Below are 26,842 nucleotides of genomic sequence, written 5' to 3'. Positions count from 1 at the left end.
CAAATAACAGCAGATTAAGACTGAGGTGGGAAGGAGACCAGAAACAAGCCTGGCATGGAGGGAGGGAGGGTTCACTTCATGCCTGCTTTATGCCACCAACTACTCCCAATGCCAACTGAACTCAGACCAATAATGTACACACAAACATGCCTGTGCCCTCAATTTGATACTCCACATGTCACACACACACTGAAACACACACACCCCTTCCCCAGCATGGGTGTCAAAGGGATATTGTTCCTGTTGATGTGATGCCATTAGAAGTGGAAATCATCCACACAGCTCAGCATGGGGTTTTGGCCTAGGTGTTTAGCCTGGTTTGGCCCAGTTTGGCCTGGTTTGGGAACAAGCAGATCTGAACTCTCTGAGCTGGAACAGACAGAAGGGGGATTTGCCTCCTGCGAGCCCATCGTCTGCTCTGCCTAGCATGACAGCACTGTGTGTGTGTGTTTGCCTGTCTGTGTGCATGACCGACCGTGTCTTGCTGAGCCTCATGAAAGAGCTTGTGATGTGAACAACTCTGACATGGAAACCCATGAGTCCTGCGTTTACACACACACACACACACACACACACACACACACACACACACACAGGAGAACAGCAACACGTACACTCAGCATCAAAAGGCATAACCTTTTTTAGATTGTGTCACTATTGGATCTTTTTTTTGACCCCTCTCTAAAACACACACACACATACAGATGGTGAGCAGTGCTTACAGTGCCAGGCTCTGCCCCAGGTCTGTCTGTGTGTGTGTGTGTGGGGGGGGGGGTCTCAGAGAGCATGGACACCCTGCTGAGACACAGTCCTGGAGGGGGGAAAGGGCTGGAGGGATGAAGAGGAGGAGGGGGAGAGGGCTGGAGGGATGAAGAGGAGGAGGGGGGAGAGGGCTGGAGGGATGAAGAGGAGGAGGGGGGAGAGGGCTGGAGGGATGAAGAGGAGGAGGGGGGAGAGGGCTGGAGGGATGAAGAGGAGGAGGGGGGAGAGGGCTGGAGGGATGAAGAGGAGGAGGGGGGAGAGGGCTGGAGGGATGAAGAGGAGGAGGGGGGAGAGGGCTGGAGGGATGAAGAGGAGGAGGGGGGAGAGGGCTGGAGGGATGAAGAGGAGGAGGGGGGAGAGGGCTGGAGGGATGAAGAGGAGGAGGGGGGAGAGGGCTGGAGGGATGAAGAGGAGGAGGGGGGAGAGGGCTGGAGGGATGAAGAGGAGGAGGGGGGACCCTGTGACAGATTTTCTGCGCATTTTACTCCCCCACACACACTCACTCTCACACACACACACACAGGCACACACACACCGCTCACCTGTCTGCCATGAGGGGATCTAAGCAGCCACTGTCAAGCTGTCTAGTGTGTGGAGGCGCATGTCTCCCTGAGATAGCCCACCTACACACATCACCACTCACACACAGTCACGCTCATGACAGGCACGCTTCCACAGATGTGTAATGCGCACACTTCACAGGACAGACACACACCCTGTCTGCTGCTGTGCTTGCTACACGTCTCAGTCATGTCCTTGAGCCCCACAGGGGCAGGGAACATAAATGGTGATGGGTCATGTCACAATGTGTTTTACTGACATCTCCCTCTCTTCCCCCCCTCCCTCCCTCCCTCCCTCTCCTATTGCAACATGTCTATCCTCCCTCCCTCCATCCCTCCCCTCCAGGTCCTGGCTAAGAAGGTGTTCACCCTCTACTCCCTGGCTGTTCAGCAGCTGTCTAAGCAGGACCACTATGACTTTGGCCTGCGAGCCCTCACCTCCCTGCTCCGCTACGCCGGCAAGAAGAGACGCGTCTGCCCTGATGTCGCCGGCGAAGAGGTACGCTAGCCCTGGCTGGCTGTTTGACTGGCTGGCACGCTGGTTGGGTGGCTGTTTCACTGGCTGACTGTTTGGCTACTAGCTGGCTGGCTGGCTAGTTGACTGGATGCTGGTCAGTTGACTGGCTGGCTGGCTGGCTGGTTAACTGGATTCTGGTTAGTTGACTGACTGGCTGGCTGGTTAACTGGATGCTGGTTAGTTGACTGACTGGCTGGCTGGTTAACTGGATTCTGGTTAGTTGACTGACTGGCTGGCTGGTTAACTGGATGCTGGTTAGTTGGCTGGCTGGCTGGTTAACTGGATTCTGGTTAGTTGACTGGCTGGCTGGTTAACTGGCTGTTGGTTAGTTGACTGGCTGGCTGGTTAACTGGATGCTGGTTAGTTGGCTGGCTGGCTGGTTAACTGGATGCTGGTTAGTTGACTGGCTGGCTGGCTGGTTAACTGGCTGTTGGTTAGTTGACTGGCTGGCTGGTTAACTGGATGCTGGTTAGTTGGCTGGCTGGCTGGTTGACTGGCTGTTGGTTAGTTGACTGGCTGGCTGGTTAGCTGTCTGACTGACTACTAGGCAGCAGGAGACTGTGTACCTTACACCCCCACAGGGAAACCGGCTGTGATCAAAAATGTATCAAAGAGGACAAAAACTTGAAAAGGCTTGAAAAGGAATTCATGTGTTACCGGATAGCAAGCCTCTTTCCTTTTTCTCTAATTCCGTCGGCGGTGTGTGGAAAGGGCCGCACATTTGTTAGGTTTCACTTGACAATGTCAACCTGATAAAAAGGCCAGCATGACAGTGACTCAGCTAAAAGTCTGTTTGTGTACAAAAGTAAGACAGGATATGATGTCACAACCTTTTGCCGTTTGCTCTGCCCCCAGATCCTGCTGATGTCCATGAAGGACATGAACATGGCCAAGCTGGCCACCATCGACCTGCCGCTGTTCAACGGCATCATCCAGGATCTCTTCCCCGGAGTGGAATCCCCTACCATCGACTACGGAAAGGTACACACACACACACACTTTTCAATCTCTCCCTATCTCTTTCCATAATACTATCAGATACCTGCATACCCTTCTACACAGGAGGGGAGAATACTTGGGCATGTTTGCTTGTGAGTGCTTGTGCTTGTGTGTTTGTGCTTGTGTGTGTGTTGATAAACATCCTACCATAAAGAACCAGAGCAGTATCCTGGATGGGGCCCCCTGCAGAGTAGACCCAGACTTGAATTGGACATGCAGATGTGATGCACCATTCCTCATCTCTGCTCCTGCTCTACTCCTCTCCCCAGCTCTGCTCCTCTCTCTGTCGTGTGAAAAGCAGATGGCACATTTTCTAGGTGGCAGTCATGTGTGAACAGAAAGGGGGGAGATGGAGTGATAGGAGAGATGGATGGAGGGAAGGAAGCAATCATTGTTATAGTTTCTCCCTCCAGAAGTTTATTTTTCTTGTTTTGTTCTCTCTCTCTCTCTCTCTCTCTCTCTCTCTCTCTCTCTCTCTCTCTCTCTCTCTCTCTCTCTCTATCTCTCACACTCTCTCTGTCTCTCTGTCTCTACCTCTCTCCCACCCTCCTTCCATCCTGGTTCTTCCTGGCGCCAATGAGAGCTGGGGGGGTGAGGGGTACCTATAAGCAGACCTAGTCAGAGTGTATGGTCCGGGAGACACAGAGAGCCTGAAGGACCCCCCCCCCCATTCCCTTCTTCTCTCTTTAATGGATTATCAACCATCTGTTTTGCCAGGGCTCTGTCAGTGAGTCACTTAAAGCTCGGGCTGCCTCTCTTTCTGAGAACGCTCTGGGGCCTGTGAGGCCTTCTTGCTGGAAGAGTGTGTGTGTGTGTGAGCATACACTCTTGCGTGTGTATCTAGCCTCTCGCCCCTCCCCCTTCCGCTCCCCCCAGTTGAGGGAGACCATCGAGGCGGAGCTGATCCAGAGTGGGCTGCAGGTCACGCCCTTCACCCTGACCAAGGTCATCCAGCTGTACGAGACCAAGAACTCCCGCCACTCCACCATGATCGTGGGCAAGACGGGCTGTGGCAAGAGCGTGACCTGGAGGACCCTGCAGAGCACCCTGGCCACCATGCACCGCCAAGGAGAGCCAGGCTTCAACCTGGTCCGGGTGGGTAGCTCTACATCCCTGGCTGACTGGCTGCTACTCTGGCTGGCTTTCTAGATGGCTAGCTGGTTGTCTGGCTAGCTAGCTAGCTAACTGGCTAGCTGGCTGGCTGGCTGGCTGGTCTGGCTGGTACCCTTAGCTGGCTTTCTAGATGGCTAGCTGGTTGGCTGGCTGACTGGCTGCCTTTGTCTGTCTGTCAACCTGGCTTGTTTTCTCCATCTGCCTGCTGGTCTGTGTCTACCTGTCTGTCTAGTGTTCCTGTCTGTCTAGTGTTCCTGTCTGTCTAGTGTTCCTGTCTGTCTAGTGTTCCTGTCTGTCTAGTGTTCCTGTCTGTCTAATGTTCGTGTCTGTCTAGTGTTCCTGTCTGTCTAGTGTTCCTGTCTGTCTAATGTTCCTGTCTGTCTAGTGTTCCTGTCTGTCTAGTGTTCCTGTCTGTCTAGTGTTCCTGTCTGTCTGGTGTTCCTGTCTGTCTAGTGTTCCTGTCTGTCTGGTGTTCCTGTCTGTCTAGTGTTCCTGTCTGTCTGGTGTTCCTGTCTGTCTAGTGTTCCTGTCTGTCTGGTGTTCCTGTCTGTCTAGTGTTCCTGTCTGTCTAATGTTCCTGTCAGGGCTTTCTCTGTCATTGTGTCGTCTGGCTGGATAAAGTTTGTACATATTCTCTGAAGTCATGGAGAACTTTGTAACCAGTGGTTGTTTTTCCATCTAGATATCCATCTCTCTGTCTTATGTGTTTGTGTCAGTTTCACATGCGGCATGAATGAAAACCTCCTTTCCTAAGGGAGCACCTCCTACACATTAAACACAAGCAATCTCCCTGCAGCTGCCTTCAGCACACCTCTCGCTCTCGCTCTCTCTCGCTCTCGCTCTCTCTCTCACACTCTCTCTCACTCTCTCTCCCGCCCTCTCTCTGTCTATCTCTTTATAACGTTGTATTGTCTGTCTCTGGGGGGTTCCAACTCTGCTCTGCTCAGACCTCTACCTTCCTCCTCTTTCTACATCTGTCTTTCTACATCTCTACCTATGTCTCTGTCTTTCCACATATCTCTCTTTCTCTCTCTCTAGCTACATCTCTCTTTCTCTCATCCTCTGTCTCTTTCCCCATCTTTCTTTCTACATATCTCTCTTTCTCTAAATCTATCTTTCTATCTCTCTCTCTGTCTCCTTCTCTTTCCATATCTCTCTCTATCCATACATCTCCATTTCTCTACCGTAGACTACATATCCCATGGGTCCCCAGGGCCCATGAGCCCCATCCTGTGTAATTGAGTGGATCTCATGATCTTCAGAGCAGCTTATCCTCCAGTAATCAGCCCAGCAGTCAGCCGATCGGCTTGCGCAACGTTTGGTGTTTAACGGAGCGGAGAGACAGAATGGAGAGAGAAGGAGGAGAGAGAAGGAGGAGAGAGGGAGATTAAGCCACCTAAGCGAAACATCTCTTAGAGAGCAGAGGAAGTGAATCCTCCTTCCTCCTTCTTTCTCATTTCAGCTTAGCCACACACGCAAACGCACACGTGCACACACACCTGCTGTCTCTCTATCTCTCTGTCTCTCTCTCTCTCCCTACATCCTCCTCACTGGCATGACAGCAGCATGTGTTTGTTTGGTTTGAGTTCAACGCTCTATTTCCTCAGAGACAATGGAGTCACACACAGATGCACTTGACTGGAGGACAGTACACTCACAAGATATAAAAGATGCGCCATAGAGACTTTCACACATACTGCACACACACTCACACATACGCACTCTTGTCTCGCACACACTGTCTGACAGACACACGCTCACAGGATCACATATCCACCTGGCCCTGCTGGCTGCTGAACACAGCAGTGATGAGGAGGAGACAGGCCCAGCTCACAGTGTTAATTGCAGAACTTACGGAAGCTGTCTAAAGACGGCGTGTTAGCGGCGCGGCGTCTAAGTGAGCGTGGTCATCCGGAGCTACCCCAGCTCTGGATGAAGAGAGAGGCCAGCCCCATCTGAAACTGCCCCAGCTCTGGATGAAGAGAGAGGCCAGCCCCATCTGAAGCTGCCCCAGCTCTGGATGAAGAGAGAGGCCAGCCCCATCTGAAGCTGCCCCAGCTCTGGATGAAGAGAGAGGCCAGCCCCATCTGAAGCTGCCCCAGCTCTGGATGAGGAGAGAGGCCAGCCCCATCTGAAACTGCCCCAGCTCTGGATGAGGAGAGAGGCCAGCCCCATCTGATGCTGCCCCAGCTCTGGATGAAGAGAGAGGCCAGCCCCATCTGAAGCTGCCCCAGTTCTGGATGTATCTGTCTAGCAGCTTGTTCTACTGCCATCAACTCTCTCTCTCTTCCTTCTACCCTCTACTCCCTTGTCACCTCTCTCTCTCTCTCCCTTCATCCCTGTCTCCCTTGTCACCTCTCTCTCTCTCTTCATCCTTGTCTCCCTTGTCACCTCTCTCTTATTCTCTCTCTTCCTCCAACCTCTCTCTCTCTCATTCTTTCTTTATCTCTCGTGGCTCCTCCAGATGTGTTTAAAAATAGTGAATGGGGGGAGGGATGGAGGGATGGAGGGAAGGATGGATGGGCTGTGTTGTGTTTCCAACTTGCCTTCCGTTTAATGATGTTCCTGGTGCCTTGATTCAATCGTTTTTCCTTTAATGTGGTGTGTGTGCCTGTGTGTGCCTGTGTGTGCCTGTGTGTGTGTGTGTGTGTGTGTGTGTGTGAGAGAGAGAGACTGTACGCCAGTGTCTGCCAGCATGTCTTGTCAAATGTCCTTCATTTCTGATTATGTCTCAAAGTGTTCCAGTTACAGTGGTGCTGTTAATTCCCCGCTGCACTTCCTGTCTGCGTCTTCTCACCGTGCCTCTTGTCCCCAGCCACTGGGTGTTGAGCCCGTGTGCCACATTGGCATATTCATGTTGGGTTGCTGAGGCTGTGTTTTTTCTCCTCACGCTTCGCTCTTCTGTGTGTTCAGTTTCCAGCGGCTGCTGTAATTCTGTGGTTTCAGGGCTCGTCTTGTTCTCTGTTCCCTCTGTGACTCAACCCTGCGTGTCTATTTGTGGCTTCCTCCTTTTCTCTCTGTTTCTATATCTCCCTCTCTGTCTCTCTCTCTCTCTTTCTTGCTCTCTCACACACACACACATTCCGCACACACACGTACTCTCCCTCTCTCTATCTAAGTTTTCTGGTATCTCTCTTGCTCTCTCTCTCTCTCTTGCTCTCTCACACACACACATTTCGCACACACACATACTCTCCCTCTCTCTATCTCAGTTTTCTGGTATCTCTCTCTCTCTTTCTCCTGCCTGCCTCGTGTTCTTTCATTTCTGACTCAACACCTTGCTCTTTGCATATCTATTTCAGCTCTCTCTATTTCTCCCTCCACGCTGACATCACCTCCCCCTGTTTCTCATTATCCCGCTCTCTCTATCTTTCTCTCCGTCTGCACTTATGCTTTCTGTTCCCAACCCTCTCCTATACACACACACACACGCCCTCTATTCATGCTCCTTCCTCATGTAATCATGCTGTACCTTCAAGCTCCCCTGGCTGACATTTTCTCTCTGCCCTTCTCTCTCTCTCTCTCTCTCTCTCTCTCTCTCTCTCTCTCTCTCTCTCTCTCTCTCTCTCTCTTTCTTCCCTCGCTCCCCCCCCCGTCTCCTTCCTTCCAATCGCCGCCTACCGACCTCCCTCTCTCCACCGACCTCCGGCCAACCTCTGACCTTCGGCCCCCGTGTGCCCTCCCGGCCTCCAGGAGTGCCCTCTGAACCCCAAGGCAGTGAGCCTCGGAGAGCTGTATGGCGAGTACGACCTGTCCACCAACGAGTGGACGGACGGAGTGCTGTCCTCTCTCATGAGAGGAGCCTGCGCAGGTACCTCTGACCACACAGCACAGACAGACAGGCAGATAGGGGGGAGAACACCTTGAGGACCATTGGGGGTTGTCGTTCAATAATAACCGCGGGGATTGTAGTTCGATAACGCCAGAGAGAGTGAAGACCTCGAGGTACTTGAGGATAGCTAGCAGAAAGAGAGAATGAGACCGAGAGATTGGGAAGCGGTGAGTGGCCTGAAATTGAAAGGAGAAGTACCAGTGCTGCTTCCCTCCCCTCCTGCCCTCCACCACCTTCTCCAGGCCTCTTCGTCCTCCGCCAATAATGTCTTCAGTCCAGGCATACAGCTGCTCAATCCTCGGGATCGCTGACTCTCTCTACCTCTTTAAACCTCATCTCTCGCTCCCTTTATCCCTCCACATCTCCAGTCATTACTGACAAAACCCTGTTTCCTAGTTCCCCTCCGTTCACTGCAGCTCCCCTCCCTCCTCCTCCTCACTCCCTTCTCCACCTCCTCCTCTCCTCCACTCTCTCCTCAGTCGGTCCTATTGTGGATAAGCGCACGGCCGGTCTTACGGCCGGCTTACAGCTCACTGTTTCATCTGCTGCCTTTCACTCTCTCCCTCTCCCTCTCTCTCTCTCTCTCTCTCTCTCTCGATCCCTCTCCTTCTACCTGTTTCCCTCCCTCTCTTTCTTCTTCTTTTCCCTCCCTCTCCCCGTCCTTTCTTTCTCCTTCTCTTTCTTCCCCCCCCCTTCTCTCTCTCTCTCTCTCTCTCTTTCTTTCTCTCTCTCTCTCTCTCTCTCTCTCTCTCTCTCTCTCTCTCTCTCTCTCTCTCTCTCTCTCTCTCTTTCTCCCTCTCTTTCTCCCTCTCTCTCTCTCTCTCTCTCTCTCTCTCTCTCTCCTCCTCTCTCCCTCTCTCCCTCTCTCTGTGTAACTCTGTGTAACTCTCTTCCTTATTGTGTCTCTCTCTCCATGCTTGTGGTCCACTGAGGCCCAGTGTGTGTGTTCTGTTCATTGGAGATACAGGAGCAGGGACTGGAGGCCAAATCCCAGGCCCCCTCCTCCCCTTCTCCCCTCTCCCCTCAACCTGGCACACAGCGCTGTCTCAGCAGAACACACACACTTAACATGCACACTCACGTGTACACACACTCATGCATACTGTACCGCACACTCGCTCCTATGAGGAAAGGAGTGCTTGTTTGTTTGCCCGGGCTTCATGTGTGATTAGTATTGTTCCGCCTTTGTGTTCTTATTCTATCCCCTGGACCAGGACGCTGATTGGCTGAGATCCCCTCTGAGTTTATACAGTCCAGCTACCAACCTGTCAGAACACTATCAGATTGGTGTCTGTCACCGTTTTTGTCACTGGTCGAATCTTGGCATTGTGATAGGATTAAATGTCATATTCGTGTGAGAGTGTGCACATGCACGCTCCTAGTGCCAAACACACTCCTCTGCCCCTGTAGCCCCACACTGTCTGAAAACTGGAGCAGGCCAAACTGCCATCTCTATTTTCCTTTTTTCCTTTCTCTCTCTCTCTTTCCCCCCCTCTCTCTCCGTCTCTCTCCCTGTGCTACCCTCTCTCCCTCTCCCTCTCTCTCCCTGTGCTACCTTCTCTCTCCCTCTCTCTCCCTGTGCTACCCTCTTTCTCCCTCTCCGTCTCTCTCCCTGTGTTACCCTCTCTCCCTCTCCCTCTCTCTCCCTGTGCTACCCTCTCTCTCCCTCTCCGTCCCTCTCCCTGTGCTACCCTCTCTCTCTCCCTGTGCTACCCTCTCTCTCCCTCTCCCTCTCTCTCCCTGTGCTGTGTTTTAATGGCTCACACTCTCCCTCCTCCCCCAGACATCAGTGGCACTACCTCCCCTCCAGCCCCTCATCTCACCATCACAAGATCCTTTCTTTGTTCCTGCGTCCCCTTCTGTCACTGTCGCCATCTCAACTCTTGATGTTTCATTTCCTGTAACATCTTCACATCCCTCCACTCTCTCCATCCCTCCATCCCTCCACTCTCTCCCTCCACAGTGCCCTTTGTTCCCTGTTGGCTCTCCTCTCTCAGCCTCTGTGACCTTTCCATGATCCCTCGTGCCCCCCAGCTGTCTGCCAGTGCCCTTCTCTGCCCTCTCTCGGCCCCCTCTTTTTTCTCTCCCTGACCTCTCTCTGCCCTCTCTCGGCCCTCTCTCTCCTCCTTCTCTCTGCCAGTGTGCCAGGCTTTGTCTGCCAGTCCTGCTCCTGATGTGTTCAAGCCCGTCCTTGTAAACCACCAAACTGAGCGCGACCTGTTGACCTTCTGGCAGTTTCTCTCTCCTCTGATGCTTTGTGTTCGCTCGCGGGAAGGTCGCCGGTTCAAATCCCTGCCTTTTGTTCACTCGTGGGTGTCCCCCACCCCCTCCTCCCTGTCAACAGGAGTATCCCATCAGCCCCAAAGCTCTGTCTATGGCAGAGCTGTACGGCGGCTTCGACCAGGGCTACAGCGAGTGGGAGGATGGAATACTGGCTGCCATCATGAGAGAGGCCTGCACAGGTTTTTTTGCTCACACAAACACACCCCTCCCCTTCCCCAGACGCGTGCAGTGTGCTGTGCGTACTCTGTCAGGAGATGAGACAGCTCCGATTGCTGTTGCTGTGACAACAACAGCCAATCAATCGCTCAATCACCCGCCAAGTGTCTCTGTGTGTTCTTCATTTTTGTCCTCCTCTGTCCCTCGCTCGCTCTCCCTCCACTTCTCTCTTCCAGGGCAAATCCCTGCCCCCACGGCGGTCCTGGTTCCTAGGCCTCCTCTTTCTTGATTTCATCCCTTCTTCCTCTCCCTCCTCTTCCTCCTCCTCCTCCGCTCCCCTCCTGTGTGGATTTATTTCCTCCACATCAGTCGCATGCACAGGGAGCAGCTCGTCAGCCCAGGATGTGTGTCACCACTGCTCTCCCTGGCTCTGCTCCATTTGTTTATCATCTCTCCCTCTCTCTCTCTCTCTCTCTCTCTCTCTCTCTCTCTCTCTCTCTCTCTCTCTCTCTCTCTCTCTCTCTCTCTCTCTCCCTTTCTCTCTCTCTCTCTCTCTCTCTCTCTCCATCTCTCTCTCCATCTCTCTCTCCATCTCTCTCTCTCTCTCTCCCTCCATCTCTCTGAGCTGGAAGAGGATCAGCCCAAAGGACATGTGACAGTTTATTTTGCTGTGCGACAGGATTGATGGTTTGCCGTTTAAGCCGAGCGCCCTGTGTGCCTCTCTCTCTCACCTGTACCATAGTGAAGGTCTCTCTCTCACCTGTACCATAATGAAGGTCTCTCTCTCTCACCTGTACCATAGTGAAGGTCTCTCTCTCACCTGTACCATAATGAAGGTCTCTCTCTCTCACCTGTACCATAGTGAAGGTCTCTCTCTCTCACCTGTACCATAGTGAAGGCTCCTCTCTCTGGGCGTGTGCTGACTCAGATGGGTGTGTTCTGGGGGTCGGGGCATGACATGAGATAAGAGGGAGTGGAGGGGACAGAACTCATGTTGCTGTACCGGTCCTGTGATTCTGTGTGTGTGTGTGTGCATGCTGGTGGATGTCCATCTCTGAGTGAGATGAATCTACACGTGTGTGTGTGTGTGTGTCTGTGTGTCCTCTCGCCCCCTCCCATGCACCACACCTAACCCTCTCTTCCTCCCTCTCCTCCTCCCCCTCCTCCTCCCCCTCCTCCTCCCTCTCCTCCTCCCTCTCCTCCCTCTCCTCCTCCCTCTCCTCCCTCTCCTCCCTCTCCTCCTCCCTCTCCTCCTCCGCCCCGGGGCGGCGGGCCCAGACGAGAAGCCGGATGAGAAGTGGATCGTGTTCGACGGGCCCGTGGACACGCTGTGGATCGAGAGCATGAACTCAGTGATGGACGACAACAAGGTGCTCACGCTGATCAACGGGGAGAGGATCTCCATGCCAGAGCAGGTAACAGCACAGCCCTGGGGAGAGGATCTCCATGCCAGAGCAGGTAACAGCACACAGCACAGCCCTGGGGAGAGGATCTCCATGTCAGAGCAGGTAACAGCACAGCCCTGGGGAGAGGATCTCTATGTCAGAGCAGGTAACAGCACAGCCCTGGGGAGAGGATCTCCATGTTAGAGCAGGTAACAGCACAGCCCTGGGGAGAGGATCTCCATGTCAGAGCAGGTAACAGCACAGCCCTGGGGAGAGGATCTCCATGTTAGAGCAGGTAACAGCACAGCCCTGGGGAGAGGATCTCCATGTTAGAGCAGGTAACAGCACACAGCACAGCCCTGGGGAGAGGATCTCCATGTCAGAGCAGGTAACAGCACAGCCCTGGGGAGAGGATCTCTATGTCAGAGCAGGTAACAGCACAGCCCTGGGGAGAGGATCTCCATGTTAGAGCAGGTAACAGCACAGCCCTGGGGAGAGGATCTCCATGTCAGAGCAGGTAACAGCACAGCCCTGGGGAGAGTATCTCCATGTCAGAGCAGGTAACAGCACACAGCACAGCCCTGGGGAGCTCTGGGCTCATGTTACAACCTGCCTTTCTGTTACTAACCTGCTTATCTTGTATACTGTATATGCAGTACTGTGCAAAAGGGTTAGGCACCCAGGATTGTTTTACTAATATTCGTAATTTTGTAATAACTTTTGAATATTATTATTTTATTTTTTTGTTTAAGTGTCATGTTGTGAGAATAGAGTAATTCTTTCTTAAAGCATTTTTGCTTTATGTTTGTAATTTTTTATTTTGTGCCTAAGACATTTTCACATTCCTCTCACAGTTTTTCCTTTCCAATGCTGGTTTACCAGTGCACTTACATTTAGTCATTTTTACATTTACATTCGTTCTCCTGGGATGAATAAAGTTCTATGGATCTATCATTCATAATGGCTGCATAATGGCAACTATATGCATTTGAGGAATGTCACACCTTAGTGGGGCCTCAATGATTACCTCGGCTAGATTACCTAGACTGTCTGTCTGTGACTGTGTGTCTGTGTCTGTCTGCGTGTGTGTTTGTGTGTGTCTGTGTCTGTGTGTGTGTGTGTGTGTCTCCAGGTGTCCCTGCTGTTTGAGGTGGAGGACCTGGCAGTGGCGTCCCCAGCCACAGTGTCTCGTTGTGGGATGGTCTACAACGACTACTCTGACCTGGGCTGGAAACCCTTCGTCCAGTCCTGGCTGGACAGACGCAATAAGGTACCACAGACCCAGAATGTTCTGTTCCAATCAGCCAGACACTGTGTGCACCTCTGTCTATGAGCTCCCATGATAATCCATCATCCGATCTGTCCTGACGTCACTCCTTTTGCCTCTCCATTCTCTCACTTCATTCACTTTCTTTCTCCATTCTTCATTCTCACTCATCCTTTCCTTTCCATCTCTCACTGGGTTTATTTTTACATTTACCTTCCCATTCCTCCTTCCATCTCTTTCCACCCCTGCTTCTCTCTCTCTCTCTCGTTCTCTATCTGTCTCTGTCTGTTTGTCTCTCTGTCTCTCTCTCTGTCTCTCTCGGTTTCTCTCTGTCTCTCTCTGTCTCTCTCTCTCTCGGTTTCTCTCTGTCTCTCTCTGTCTCTCTCTATCTGTCTCTCTCTATCTGTTTGTCTCTCTCTCTCTGTCTCTCTCTGTCTCTGTCTCTCCCTCTCTCTCTCTCTCTCTCTCTGTCTCTCCCTCTCTCTCTCTCTCTCTGTCTCTCTCTGTCTCTCTCTCTGTCTCTCTCTCTTTCTCTCTCCCTGTCTCTCTCTGTCTCTCTCTCTGTCTCTCTCTATCCAGGGGGAGGTGGAGCACCTGCAGCGTCTGTTTGACAAGTACGTAGAGAAGACGGTGGCGTTCAGGAGGAGCAGCTGCAAGGAGCTGGTCCAAATCACCGAGCTCAACGGAATCTCCTCCCTCTGTCGCCTCTACGACTCTCTGGCCACGCCCGCCAACGGGGTCAGTACCACGGCAACCACCTTGGCAACTGGCCCGGATATAGTTGATTTATCCCCGTCTGCTTTAACCCTTAGACATGAGGGGTCTAGCTGTAGAGGCTTGTTGATGTACCGAAACACAACCTAACTATAGTGAGGCTTTGATCCCCTTGACATGAACCAACCTGACTGTGTGTGTGCCTATCGCTCTGTGTTTCTGTCGCTGCTGTGCGGGGAGAACTTTAGATGAGTGGTGGAGGTGGAACTTTGCCTTGTGAAGCTAAGTCGAGCTAAGTTGATAGCGAGGTTGGAAGCGGGCTGTGTTTTGTTATTTGCTGTTTTGTTTCCCTGTGTTGTCGTCCCTCTTTGATTCCGTCGACGCAGAGCAGCAGTGCAGCAGTGCAGCGAGTGCACTGTGGAATGGCACTACAAAGAGGTTCTTAAAAACCCCCCTCTCTCTCCATCTCTCCCTTTCCCCCCCTCTCTCTCCATCTCTCCCTTTCCCCCCCTCTCTCTCCATCTCTCTCTTTGTCTCTCGTTCTCTCTTTGTGAGTTCATAAAATTCTCTCTCTTTTCTTATCCTCCGTCTCTCCCGTTTCTGTTCTCCCCATCTGTCCCCCTCCTCCTCCCCCCTCCTCCCTCCTCCTCCCCCCTCCTCCTCCCCCCTCCCTTCCCAGGTCAACCCCGGTGACTCTGATAACTATGGTCGCATGGTTGAGTTGTGGTTCATCTTCAGCCTCGTCTGGTCGGTGTGCGCCTCTGTGGACGAGGACGGCCGCAAGAAGATGGACAACTTCCTCAGGGAGATGGAGGGCACCTTCCCTAACAAGGTCTCACACACACACACACACACACACACACACGTGCCAACTCACACACACACAGTAATAACTCTGAATGCTCTATCCTATTGAGACTTAATTATCTCCTCTGATTCATGTGTTTATAATAGCATCATCCGTCTCATCGCTTTTACACACACAGACACACACACACACCACACACACACATTACCTTTCTCTTCTACTGTTTTTCATAAACACCAAACTCTTGTTTGTAATCTCTGTTTCTAGGACACCATCTATGAATACTATGTGGATTCTAAGAACAAGACATGGACTTCCTTTGAGGACAAACTGCCCAAGGGCTGGCGCTATGCCGCCAAGTAAGTGTGTGTGCGTTTGTGTGTGTGTCTTTGTGTGTGTGTGTGTGTGTGTGGTACCTGGGCTCCTTGGCCTCAGCTCTGAGGCAGACGCCTGTTGGCTGATTTACTGGCCCGCAATGAGACACTGCAGCTCACACTCTATCACTGACTGTGTGTGTGTGTGTGTGTGTGTGTGTGAGAGAGAGAGAGTTCAGGTGTGATTTAGTGTCAGAGAGTGTGAATGTTTTTAAGCATCATTAAATGGTGTCCTCGATTCATAATGCCCTTTTTATCTCTCTCCCTCCCGCTCTTTTTTAATCGATCCCCTCAATCTCTCTCTCAATCCCATCATTTCATCATCCCACCCCTCACCTTTCACATTCACACTCCCATTCATACCCATTCACCTCTCCGCCCACACCCCGCTCTCTCTTCATCCCTTCTTCATTCTCTCTCTCCTCATCTGTTGCTCACTCTCTTCAATTTCCCCCCATCGCTCCCCAAACACCCTCTGTTAATTACAACCCCGACTATTCCCTTTCTCCCTTACCTCCCAAATCCTCTTAACCAACCTCTCTCCACCACGCCCCTCCCCTTCTATCCACCCCCCCTCCCTCTCCCCAGCGCTCCCTTCTACAAGATCATGGTGCCCACGGTGGACACGGTGCGCTACAACTTCCTGGTGCGTGCGCTGGTGACGGGCCGCTACCCAGTGCTGCTGACGGGCCCGGTGGGGACTGGGAAGACCTCGGTGGCCCAGACCGTCCTGCAGGCCCTGGAGCCCTCCCAGTGGACCACGCTCACCGTCAACATGTCCTCCCAGGTGAGACCCAGACCCCGCCCAGCTGGAGGGGAAGGTGGGGGGGGACGACGACAAAGACCAGTCATCCTCTGACATGCATTACAAGTTTGGGAGCGTTGGAAAGAGGACCCTGGCTTTGATATGTCAGGGAAACATCATGTATACTGAACGAGCTAGCCCCAAGCTGCTGACACACACACACACACAGACACACACAGACACAAACACACACAGACACACACACACATACACAGACACACACAGACACACACTTACTCTGTAGACATAGACTGCAGCAGCTACAGTCTGTGAGGCCAGCCTCCAGTCCCACTTCTCCAGTCCAGCGTCCAGAGAGAGAGAGAGAGAGAGAGGGTGTTGAGGTGCAGCTGCATCCAGGACACACAGGGCTCTCTGTGGCCTCAGTCTGCTGGGACTGCATCCACACACTGACCACCACCACCACCACCATCATCAGCAGCCATGCACTCCACCACACCGCAATTAGCTGAGTCACCTCAGCAGCCTCTGATGAGCAGCCATTACGCTCATCAGGGATGATGAAAGCACTGATCACCTGTGCCGCAGTAATCATCCATCAAGGCCGGACCTCGTCCACATTCGTCTCCATTACAGGCCCGGCTTAGCCAATGGGCTTGCACCATTTTTCTCCCCGCACCCCTCCTCTCCATCCATCTAGCTCTCCTCCACCTCATCTCTCCATCTCTGCCCCCAGCTCTGCATGGCAAACTTTCCCCTCTCTGTCTGGCTATCTGTCTTCTCGCTCTCTCTCTCTCTCTCTCTCTCTCTTGTGACTCCTCTGTCTGACTCCTCTCTTTCTCTCGTTCATTCTCCTCGTTTCCTTAGCCCAATTCCTCCACATTCCTCCACATTCTATTTTTTCTCCGGCATATCCCTCGCCCCCCCAACCCCCCCCCCCTCTGCTCTTTCCCTCTCTCACCTACTTTCTCTCTCTGCAGCTTTCAATTTGTCTTTCACTTTCTCTGACTCCACTTTAGACACCAACACACACAAACACACACATGTTTGTGCTGCGCACACACCTCCGGAACTTAACTTTCCTACCCCCCCCCCCCCCTCCCCCTTCTCCAGACCACCTCCCACAACGTGCAGGCCATCATCGAGAGCCGCGTGGAGAAGAGGACCAAGGGTGTGTACGTGCCGGTGGGGGGGAAGCGCATGCTGACCTTCCTGGACGACCTGAACATGCCGGCGCTCGACAACTTTAGCTCCCAGCCCCCCCTGGAACTCCTGCGCCTCTGGATCGACTACGGCTTCTGGTACGACCGCCAGAAACAGACCCTCAAGTGTGTCAAGGTGAGAGGAGAGGGCTTACTCAACAGGTAGCGGGAAGGGGAATGTGTGTGTGTGTGGCCCCATAAACCATTATGAAGACTAATTGTCTGTTACCTCCCTCTTCACGTCCTCCCTCTTATTCTACTGCTCAAGGCGTTTCTATTTCAGTACAATGTCTCAGTGTGTGTTTGTGTTTGTGCTACAAAGTTGAATTCAATTACTTCCCCCTGCTGTGTGTGTGTGTGTGAGAGTAGGACATGTTTCTGCTGGCATCAATGGGGCCCCCTGGTGGAGGGAGGACCCACATCTCTGGTCGCCTGCAGAGTCGCTTCAACCTCATCAACATGACCTTCCCTGCTGTGAGTCAGCTGAAGACCTGCTGCTACCTCCTCCTCCTCCTCTGCTGTTCTGTCTCTACCTACACCCCCCTCTCCTCCTCCTCCTCTTCTGTTCTGTCTCTACCTACACCCCCCTCTCCTCTCCTCCCTCTCCTCTTCCTCTTCTGTTCATCCCTACCTCCATCATACCATCCCCTTTCTTTGTTCTAATTCTGCCTCCTCCGTTCCCCGGCCTACCATCCTTTCCTACTTTCCTTCCTCTCTATTGCCCCCCCCCCCTCCCTCCATCCCCCCCCCTCCCTCCACCCCCCCCCCTCCCTCCATCCCCCCCCCTCCATCCCCCCCTCCCTCCACCCCCCCCCTCCCTCCATCCCCCCCCCTCCATCCCCCCTCCCTCCACCCCCCCCTCCCTCCACCCCCCCTCCCTCCACCCCCCCTCCCTCCATCCCCCCTCCCTCCATCCCCCCCCCCTCCATCCCCCCTCCCTCCATCCCCCCTCCCTCCATCCCCCCCCCCTCCACCCCCCCTCCCTCCACCCCCCCTCCCTCCATCCCCCCTCCCTCCATCCCCCCTCCCTCCATCCCCCCCCATCCATCCCCCCTCCCTCCATCCCCCCTCCCTCCATCCCCCCCCCTCCCTCCATCCCCCCTCCCTCTCCCCCCCCCCCCCCTCCACAAATTGTTTCTCCTTTTCCCCTCTCGCTCCCTCGCTCCCTCTGTTTCAGTAAGTAGGTTCTGTCTCTCTGCAGTGCGGCTCCGATAATGGCCTTCTTTCCCATCTGACATTTTATCCTGCGCTAGTCTCCATCCTGTCCATGAATTACTCTTATTATCCTGATGATGACGACGACGATGATGATGATGATGATTAGACTGATAACAACCTCTATATACGACTCTCAGGCTCATTCATTCAGCCCCAAAAAGGCTGATCGACTGAGAGGCTTCTCATCAATGTTTCCTTCCTTTCATTTTTCTGTCAGCCTCTTTACCTTTCTCTATTTTTTCCCCCTCTATGTGCACTCTCTCTCTCCCTCTCTGCGCTCTCTCTCCCTCTTTCTCTCCCTTTATGTGCACTCTCTCTCCCTCTCTCTGCGCTCTCTGTCCCCTCCATCCAGGCTGTCTGGTTTCGTACCTCTACCGCCCTCTCTCTCTCTCTCTCTATACCTCTCCCTCTCTCCCAACTCTCATCTATCTTTTCAATCATCATCACCCTGTCTATTTTCCTCGGGAGCCTTTCATCTCTGCTCTTCATTCTCTTTCAACCCGTCTGGTCCGTCTCTCCGCTCGGCCACTTGTCCCCTTTCAACCCCCCCTGCCCCCCCACTCTCCTTTCTCTTTCTCTTCTGCTCTCTTATTTCTGCCACCCTTTCCTCCACATCTCATTCACGGTATGTACGTTTGCATTAACAAGCTGATAGGACTGCAGAGAATCCTCTCCACCCATTCAAAACTAAAACCATCTAGTTTACCATTTATGGGATAAAAAAAAACTCATTTCCTGTCCATCTTAAACGTGTGAGAGATGAGTGTGAATCTGAGTGTAAATCTGAGTGTCTCATTCCAGTTCCATCTTTCCCTCATTCACCTGTGGACTTTTTCACCCTCTCTCCCTATAAACCCCTGCCCACCCTAACCCTCTCGCACTAAATATCCCTGCCCACCCTAACCCTCTCCCTCTCTCCCTATATACCCCTGCCCACCCTAACCCCCTCCCTCTCTCCTCCCCCTCCCTCTCTCCTCCCCCTCCCTCCTTTACTCCTCCCCCCCTCCAGGAGTCCCAGATCAGGCGTATCTACGGCACCATGATCAACCAGAAGCTGCAGGAGTTTGAGGAGGAGGTGAAGCCCATCGGAGGTGTCCTGACCCAGGCCACCCTGGAGCTCTACTACGCCATCACCACCCGCTTCCTGCCCACGCCCGCCAAGATCCACTACCTGTTCAACCTCAGGGACATCTCCAAGGCACGACCCACACACACACACACACACACACACGTTGACCTATGCTGTCATTGCTGGTGTTTTCGCTCCACTCTGGCTTAAGCTACAGTACACACACACACACACACACTTGGCGTCAGACGAGGATGAGGTGTGTGTGTGTGTGTGTGTCAAGTGTTCCGTCCTGTGTGTCCAGGTGTTCCAGGGCTTACTGAGGGCTCACAGGGACTTCCATGACACCAAGCACAGCATCACCAGACTGTGGATCCACGAGTGCTTCAGGTACCGCCCCACCCTCACACCATTCAGCACAGTCTGGGCTGGGTAGCAGCACGCTCTGCTAATGTGTGTGTTCTGTGTGTGTGTGTTCTGTGTGTGTGTGTTGTGTGTGTGTGTCTTCGTATCCAGGGTGTTTTCTGATCGCCTGGTGGACCAGAGTGACTTGGAGGCGTTCGTGAGCCTGATTTCAGAGAAACTGGGCACTCTGTTTGACCTCACTTTCCACAGCATCTGCCCCAACAAACAACCGCCTATCTTTGGTACTCTCTCTTAATCACAGACACACACATTCTTCATAGGTAGATAAAGAGTGGATTGATTACAATTAGTTGACTGTGTCCGATTCAACTGGCATAGTCCCAGGAGTGATATGCCCACCTCCCTCTCTCTCTCTCTCTCTCCCTCCCTCCCTCCCTCCCTCCCTCCCTCCCTCCCTCCCTCCCTCCCTCCCTCCCTCCCTCCCTCCCTCCCTCCCTCCCTCCCTCCCTCCCTCCCTCCCTCCCTCCCTCTCTCCCTCCCTCCCTCCCTCCCTCCCTCCCTCCCTCCCTCCCTCCCTTGCCCTGTCAGGTGACTTCCTGAAGGAGCCCCGTGTGTACGAGGACCTGTTGGACTTTAGGACCCTGAAGAGCTTCATCGAGACCCAGCTGGAGGACTACAACATGACCCCCGGGGTGGTGCCTATGAGCCTGGTGCTGTTCAGAGACGCCATCCAACACAGTCAGTAGCACCACACACACACCACACACCACACACAGCCACACACTCGAGCACACACCACACCCAGCCAGACTGAATACCCTTCCCGGCATAAAGCAGTCAGCAGCACCCCCAGTGGTAGATGTTCCCCTGCTCTCTAGTGTGTTATTGGACCTCCAGAGAGAGGCTCTGATCCCCCAGCTGGGAGCTGTGATAGCTTCATCACTGGGTACCATCCACACTCCACTCTCCAGCCCTGCTGGACCCAGCCACTTCACTACCACCTACCATCCAGACACCAGTGTTGCTCAACGCATCTCTGGGGATCACACTGGTCTTACGCTGGGTGTGTGTGTGTGTGTGTTTTTCTGGTTGTTTTTCTGCGCACGTATGTGTGTATTTTTCTGTACGTGTGTGTACTCCTGTGTGTGTGTTTCTGAGTGTGTGTGTTTTCGTGTTTGTGTGCTTGAGCGTTCATTTGTGTGTTTCTGTGTGTGTGTATGTTTCCGTGTACACGTGTTTCTTTGTGTGTATGTGTATGTTTGTGTTTGTGTGCTTGAGTGTTAATTTGCATGTGTGTGTGTGTGTGTGTGGTCCTCCAGTCACGCGTGTGGTGCGTGTGATCAGCCAGCCCCGGGGCAACATGCTGCTGGTGGGCATCGGAGGCTCCGGCAGACAGAGCCTGGCCAGGATGGCCTCCTACATGTGTGAATACCTCACCTTCCAGGTGGAGGTCACCAAGCAGTACCGCAAGCAGGAGTTCAGAGACGGTAACACAGCCTCCTCCTCCTCTGTTCCGTCTCCACCTCCTCTCTTCTTCTCCTGTGTTCCACTTCCTCCTCTCTCTCTACTCCTCCTCTGTTCCATCTCCTCCTTTTCCTCATCTGTTCCGTCTCCACCTCCTCTCTTCTTCTCCTGTGTTCCGTCTCCACCTCCTCCTCTCCCTCTCCTCCTCTTCTGTTCCATCTCCACCTCCTCCTTCTCCTCCTCTGTTCCGTCTCCACCTCCTCTCTTCTTCTCCTGTGTTCCACTTCCTCCTCTCTCTCTACTCCTCCTCTGTTCCATCTCCTCCTTTTCCTCATCTGTTCCGTCTCCACCTCCTCTCTTCTTCTCCTGTGTTCCGTCTCCACCTCCTCCTCTCCCTCTCCTCCTCTTCTGTTCCATCTCCACCTCCTCCTTCTCCTCCTCTGTTCCGTCTCCACCTCCTCCTCTCCCTCTCCTCCTCTTCTGTTCCGTCTCCTCTTCTCCCTCTCCTCCTGCTCTGTTCCGTCTCGACCTCCTCCTTCTCCTCCTCTGTTATACCTCCTTCTCTCCCTCTCCTCCTCTTCTGTTCCGTCTCCACCTCCTCCTTCTCCTCCTCTCTTCCATCCCTGCCTCCAACCCTCCACCTCAAGTAACCACAGGTCACACAGGAGCCCAGAACACATTAAAGTAAATGCTGTTGTCCCTTTGGTTTTCACATCAACAAACACAAATCGACTTTCTGACAGAGTAAAACTGTGTTTAAGAATCCGCATTTCCAAACAAGTTATTTTGGTCTCTCTGATTCTCTTAATCTCTCTCTCACTCTCTTACTCTCTCTCCCCCTTAGTTTTCTCTACAAGTGAGAATTAATTTGGCCTGTTTGGGGGGGGATGTGCCAACTGCCAGACATTTGTTTTTCACATAATTGCTCTGAATTACGTTGCGCTGGCTTTCCAAGCATTTAATATTAATTGGCTCTGACTGTCGCCCTTATGTTCTGGGGCTCTCTGAAAGACCTCTTTATTTCAGATGCAATTTGCCACAGTTGTTTGCCTCTCTATCGTACTTATTGTTGTTTTACAAGTCGCCCAGGCAACGCCACACCGTTCCCCCCCCCCCCACCCTCACAACCAACAAATTGACACTTAGCCCAGATGTATAGGTTAGCCGCATGCATACGGCAATTTGCAAGGCCGGCTCGTCGGAGCGTAATGAGAAAACCGTGTCCCACGCGGCCCCACAGCACCGGCCCCCCTCTCCTGCTCTCCCCCTCTCCTGCTCTCCCCCTCGCCTGCTCTCCTGCTCTCCTGCTCTCCTGCTCTCCTGCTCTCCTGCTCTCCCCCCTCGCCTGCTCTCCTGCTGTCCTGCTCTCCTGCTCTCCCCCTCTCCTGCTGTCCTGCTCTCCTGCTCTCCCCCTTGCCTGCTCTCCCCCTCTCCCCCTCGCCTGCTCTCCTGCTCTCCTGCTCTCCTGCTCTCCTGCTCGCCTGCTCTCCTGCTCTCCTGCTCTCCTGCTCTCCCCCTCGCCTGCTCTCCTGCTCTCCCCCTCGCCTGCTCTCCTGCTCTCCTGCTCTCCTCCTCGCCTGCTCTCCTGCTCTCCCCCTCGCCTGCTCTCCTTCACCGAGTGGCTGTTGCTTTCTTCCTAGACATCAAGAACCTGTACCGCATGACGGGCGTGGATAACAAGCCCACCGTGTTCCTGTTCAACGACACCCAGATCGTGGACGAGTCCTTCCTGGAGGACGTCAACAACGTGCTGAGCTCCGGGGAGGTGCCCAACCTCTACAAGCAGGATGAGTTTGACGAGGTGAGTTTGTGGAGTGTTCTACAGATGTAAGCCAGAGGGGGTGTGAGCGTGTGTGTGTGTGTGTGTGTGTGTGTGGTAGTCTGTATTTACACCAGTGAGTGTGTCCCCTCCCCTCCCCCCCCCCCCCCCCCCCCCCAGGTGTGCAGTGCCCTGTCAGACTCAGCCAGGAAGGACAACGTCATGGAGACCCCAGAATCCATGTTCAACTACCTGATTGACAGAGTCAGGAACAACCTGCACATAGTGCTCTGTATGAGCCCTGTGGGAGACCCCTTCAGGTAGCCCACACACACACACACACAAAATAGACTGAGTTTTCTGGTAGCTCTCTCTGTCTTGCTCTCTAGAGCCATTTTTTACAAACAGATCCATCAATATTGCTGTAAAGAAGAGCCCTCGTTATGCCAGCTTTGTACACAGGACCGAACAAAGCCACATGCCAGCTCTACCTTTCACACAGACATCCATTCGGTTCTGTGACCACCTCTGCTGCCAGCTTATTACCGGAACAACAACGACCCCCCCCCCCCCCCCCCCCCCCCCCCCCCATTCCTTATTCGTGCCTTTAATACAGGACTGTGAGGCAGCATAAAGGCTTAACATCTGGGCCTTGAACAGGCTACATAAAAGGAGCTTACCTCTCTTCCTGTCTTTGTCTCCATCACACCTTCCCCCCCTCATCTGGTGGTGTGATCAAGCTGTGTGGTTACACAACAACACGTTTACACCCAGTCAAGGTGTCATCTCCAGTCACAGCCAGCCTGCTCTCATTATCACAGTCCCTCTCATCAGCAGCAGCATCCCTCTGTGGACCACTGCCTCCTCCCTCCGCCCTGCCTCCACCCTGCCTCCACCCTGCCTCCACCCTGCCTCCATCCTGCCTCCACCCTGCCTCCACCCTGCCTCCTCCCTCCGCCCTGCCTCCACCCTGCCTCCACCCTGCCTCCACCCTGCCTCCACCCTGCCTCCACCCTGCCTCCTCCCTCCGCCCTGCCTCCACCCTGCCTCCACCCTGCCTCCACCCTGCCTCCATCCTGCCTCCCTCCACCCTCCCTCCATCCTACACCCTCCTTCCCTCCCTTCCTCCACCCCCCTGTCCTCCCTCTGTCTCCTCTCTCTTCTTCCTCCCCCTTCTCTGACCGTCCTCCCCCCGCCCCTCACCTCATTCTCCGCAGACGGAGCGTGGAGGGACAGAGAGCCGTGTCGGCGTCAGACAGCTTGTTATTGGCTGATTGGCGTCCCGTGTCTGGCAAATGAGGTGTGGCGAGGGGGGGCCGAGGCTGAGATGGACGACCTGAGGCTGGCAGGAATTGGAAATGACGGGGTGGGGACGACCACGACAGGGTCACACACTCTGCTGAGGAAGGAGAAGACACACACACACACACTGTGGACACACACACACACACACACTGTGGACACGCACACACACTTATGCATAGGCACACACACAGCCATAGACAATCCTGTAAAGACACGCACAGTCACTCTAGCACACACACACACTCTCTCTCAGTCACTCTCTAATGACTGGGATGGGGCAGTGGTCACACATAATGCAGCTAATTGGGCTGGCAGGCACCATTACCCAGAGCTAATCAGCATGTCTCTGGCTGCCTGGCGGCACACTCCCCAACCAGCAGGTACTCTGCCCCTCCTCTACCCACACTGCCCCTCCTCTACCCACCCTGCCCCTCCTCTACCCACCCTGCCCCTCCTCTACCCACTCTGCCCCTCCTCTACCCACCCTGCCCCTCCTCTACCCACCCTGCCCCTCCTCTACCCACTCTGCCCCTCCTCTACCCACCCTGCCCCCCCTCTACCCACCTTGCCCCTCCTCTACCCACCCTGCCCCTCCTCTACCCACTCTGCCCCCCCTCTACCCACCCTGCCCCCCCTCTACCCACTCTGCCCCTCCTCTACCAACTCTGCCCCTCCTCTACCCACCCTGCCCCTCCTCTACCCACTCTGCCCCTCCTCTACCCACCCTGCCCCCCCTCTACCCACTCTGCCCCCCCTCTACCCACCTTGCCCCTCCTCTACCCACCTTGCCCCTCCTCTACCCACCCTGCCCCTCCTCTACCCACTCTGCCCCCCCTCTACCCACCTTGCCCCTCCTCTACCCACTCTGCCCCTCCTCTACCCACCCTGCCCCCCCTCTACCCACTCTGCCCCTCCTCTACCCACCTTGCCCCTCCTCTACCCACCCTGCCCCCCCTCTACCCCTCTGCCCCTCCTCTACCCACTCTGCCCCTCCTCTACCCACCCTGCCCCTCCTCTACCCACCCTGCCCCCCCTCTACCCCTCTGCCCCTCCTCTACCCACCCTGCCCCCCCTCTACCCACCCTGCCCCTCCTCTACCCACCCTGCCCCTCCTCTACCCACTCTGCCCCCCCTCTACCCACCCTGCCCCTCCTCTACCCACCCTGCCCCTCCTCTACCCCTCTGCCCCTCCTCTACCCACTCTGCCCCCCCTCTACCCACCCTGCCCCTCCTCTACCCACTCTGCCCCCCCTCTACCCACCCTGCCCCCCCTCTACCCACTCTGCCCCTCCTCTACCCACTCTGCCCCTCCTCTACCCACTCTGCCCCCCCTCTACCCACTCTGCCCCTCCTCTACCCCTCTGCCCCCCCTCTACCCACCCTGCCCCCCCTCTACCCACTCTGCCCCTCCTCTACCCACTCTGCCCCCCCTCTACCCACCCTGCCCCTCCTCTACCCACTCTGCCCCCCCTCTACCCACCCTGCCCCCCCCTCTACCCACTCTGCCCCTCCTCTACCCACTCTGCCCCCCCCTCTACCCACCCTGCCCCCCTCCTCTACCCACTCTGCCCCCCCTCTACCCACCCTGCCCCCCCTCTACCCACTCTGCCCCTCCTCTACCCACCTTGCCCCTCCTCTACCCACCCTGCCCCCCCCTCTACCCACTCTGCCCCTCCTCTACCCACTCTGCCCCTCCTCTACCCACCCTGCCCCCCCTCTACCCACCTTGCCCGCCCTCTACCCACCTTGCCTCCCCACTACCCACCCTACCCTGCCCCCCACAGCCCACTCCTGCCCCCACTCCCTCTACCCACCCTGCCGTACCCACCCCACCACCCCTCTCCCACTGCACTTGGCCAGGGGCTCACCACAAGAGAGCAATTAGCCAGGCTAGCCCTGGCAGACTGGAGCTCCGCAGGGCCACACAGAGCAAACTGCTGGGTCATTCCTCAAGCAGCCGTGGTGTGAAGCCCCTGGAGGCTGACCCCTCCTGCGCTGGGCTGCCCTGGCAGCAGCAGAGACCACGGCTCCAGTCCCGCAATGAACCGCACTGATACTGACAGGAAATGAGAGCAGGCGTATTGACGGATAGACACTAATAGGAATCCTATTGATTTGAATGTCATTGCATTGACAAAGATTGATCGGGGTGTGTATGTGTGTGTGTGATTCTGTGTCTTCAAGGAACTATATCCGCCAGTATCCGGCGCTGGTCAACTGCACCACCATCGACTGGTTCTCTGAGTGGCCCAGAGACGCCCTGCTGGAGGTGGCTGAGAGGTACTTAGACGGAATGGCTCTGGGCGCTGTGGAAGGGGTAAGACACACACACACACACCCCTGCATGAATCACTCAGTCTCACACACCCAGGTACATAACCCACTCCTAAAAATAAACACAAACCAAGCACACATACATACATACACACACATAGTTCTCCATCAGTGACATTCAGGTGTGAATGCTTCACCAACATCAAGACTCACCCACTACCACACACACACACACACAAAGATCCATGGCCTTGTCGATGCATGTGACCATCGTTCCATACAGTTGAAGGGTCTGCCTCTAGTCTAACAGAGAGAACTCAGTCCCCCACCCCCACACCCCACCCCCACCCCCCACGAGCAGCCTTTAACAGCCTCATGAAAAACAGACTGGGCCAGGAACCCCAAGGATAGCAGGGATGGCCGTGTGCAGTAGGCAGCACAAATGGAAGAGAGAGAGGGGGGGAGGGAGAGGGGGGAGAGGGAGGGAGGGAGGGAGGGGGTGTTATAAATATAGTTGGGTGTTATATTAACCTGAGCTTGCTCATTTCCTCTCCTCCTGAGCAGCAGTCCTGCTTTATTCCATTAAAACCCTCCACCTATTTCTCGCTCCACGCTCCACGTCAGCTCCATCTTCTCTCCTTCTTTCTTTTTT

The 26,842-nt window shown here is 54.4% G+C and overlaps 1 protein-coding gene across 1 annotated transcript in view; it reads left to right on the top strand.

Annotated features, from left to right (window-relative positions):
* dnah2 (dynein, axonemal, heavy chain 2) overlaps positions 1-26,842 on the top strand; it is a 75,764-nt gene that overhangs the window by 31,238 nt on the left and 17,684 nt on the right. Inside the window, exons 19-38 of the mRNA XM_047048787.1 lie at positions 1,669-1,821; positions 2,695-2,820; positions 3,715-3,933; positions 7,645-7,762; positions 11,501-11,637; positions 12,740-12,877; positions 13,454-13,612; positions 14,268-14,420; positions 14,664-14,755; positions 15,359-15,557; positions 16,647-16,871; positions 17,105-17,209; positions 18,963-19,151; positions 19,327-19,412; positions 19,539-19,669; positions 19,977-20,126; positions 20,708-20,875; positions 22,493-22,653; positions 22,792-22,931; positions 26,101-26,233. Of these exons, the coding sequence (XP_046904743.1) occupies positions 1,669-1,821; positions 2,695-2,820; positions 3,715-3,933; positions 7,645-7,762; positions 11,501-11,637; positions 12,740-12,877; positions 13,454-13,612; positions 14,268-14,420; positions 14,664-14,755; positions 15,359-15,557; positions 16,647-16,871; positions 17,105-17,209; positions 18,963-19,151; positions 19,327-19,412; positions 19,539-19,669; positions 19,977-20,126; positions 20,708-20,875; positions 22,493-22,653; positions 22,792-22,931; positions 26,101-26,233 (2,982 nt within the window). The remainder of the gene's footprint in view (positions 1-1,668; positions 1,822-2,694; positions 2,821-3,714; positions 3,934-7,644; positions 7,763-11,500; positions 11,638-12,739; positions 12,878-13,453; positions 13,613-14,267; positions 14,421-14,663; positions 14,756-15,358; positions 15,558-16,646; positions 16,872-17,104; positions 17,210-18,962; positions 19,152-19,326; positions 19,413-19,538; positions 19,670-19,976; positions 20,127-20,707; positions 20,876-22,492; positions 22,654-22,791; positions 22,932-26,100; positions 26,234-26,842) is intronic.

This window comes from Hypomesus transpacificus, chromosome 25, assembly GCF_021917145.1.
Source record: "Hypomesus transpacificus isolate Combined female chromosome 25, fHypTra1, whole genome shotgun sequence".
In the NCBI taxonomy this organism is placed as follows: Eukaryota; Metazoa; Chordata; class Actinopteri; order Osmeriformes; family Osmeridae; genus Hypomesus; species Hypomesus transpacificus.
This window is presented reverse-complemented; position numbering and strand designations above follow the sequence as displayed.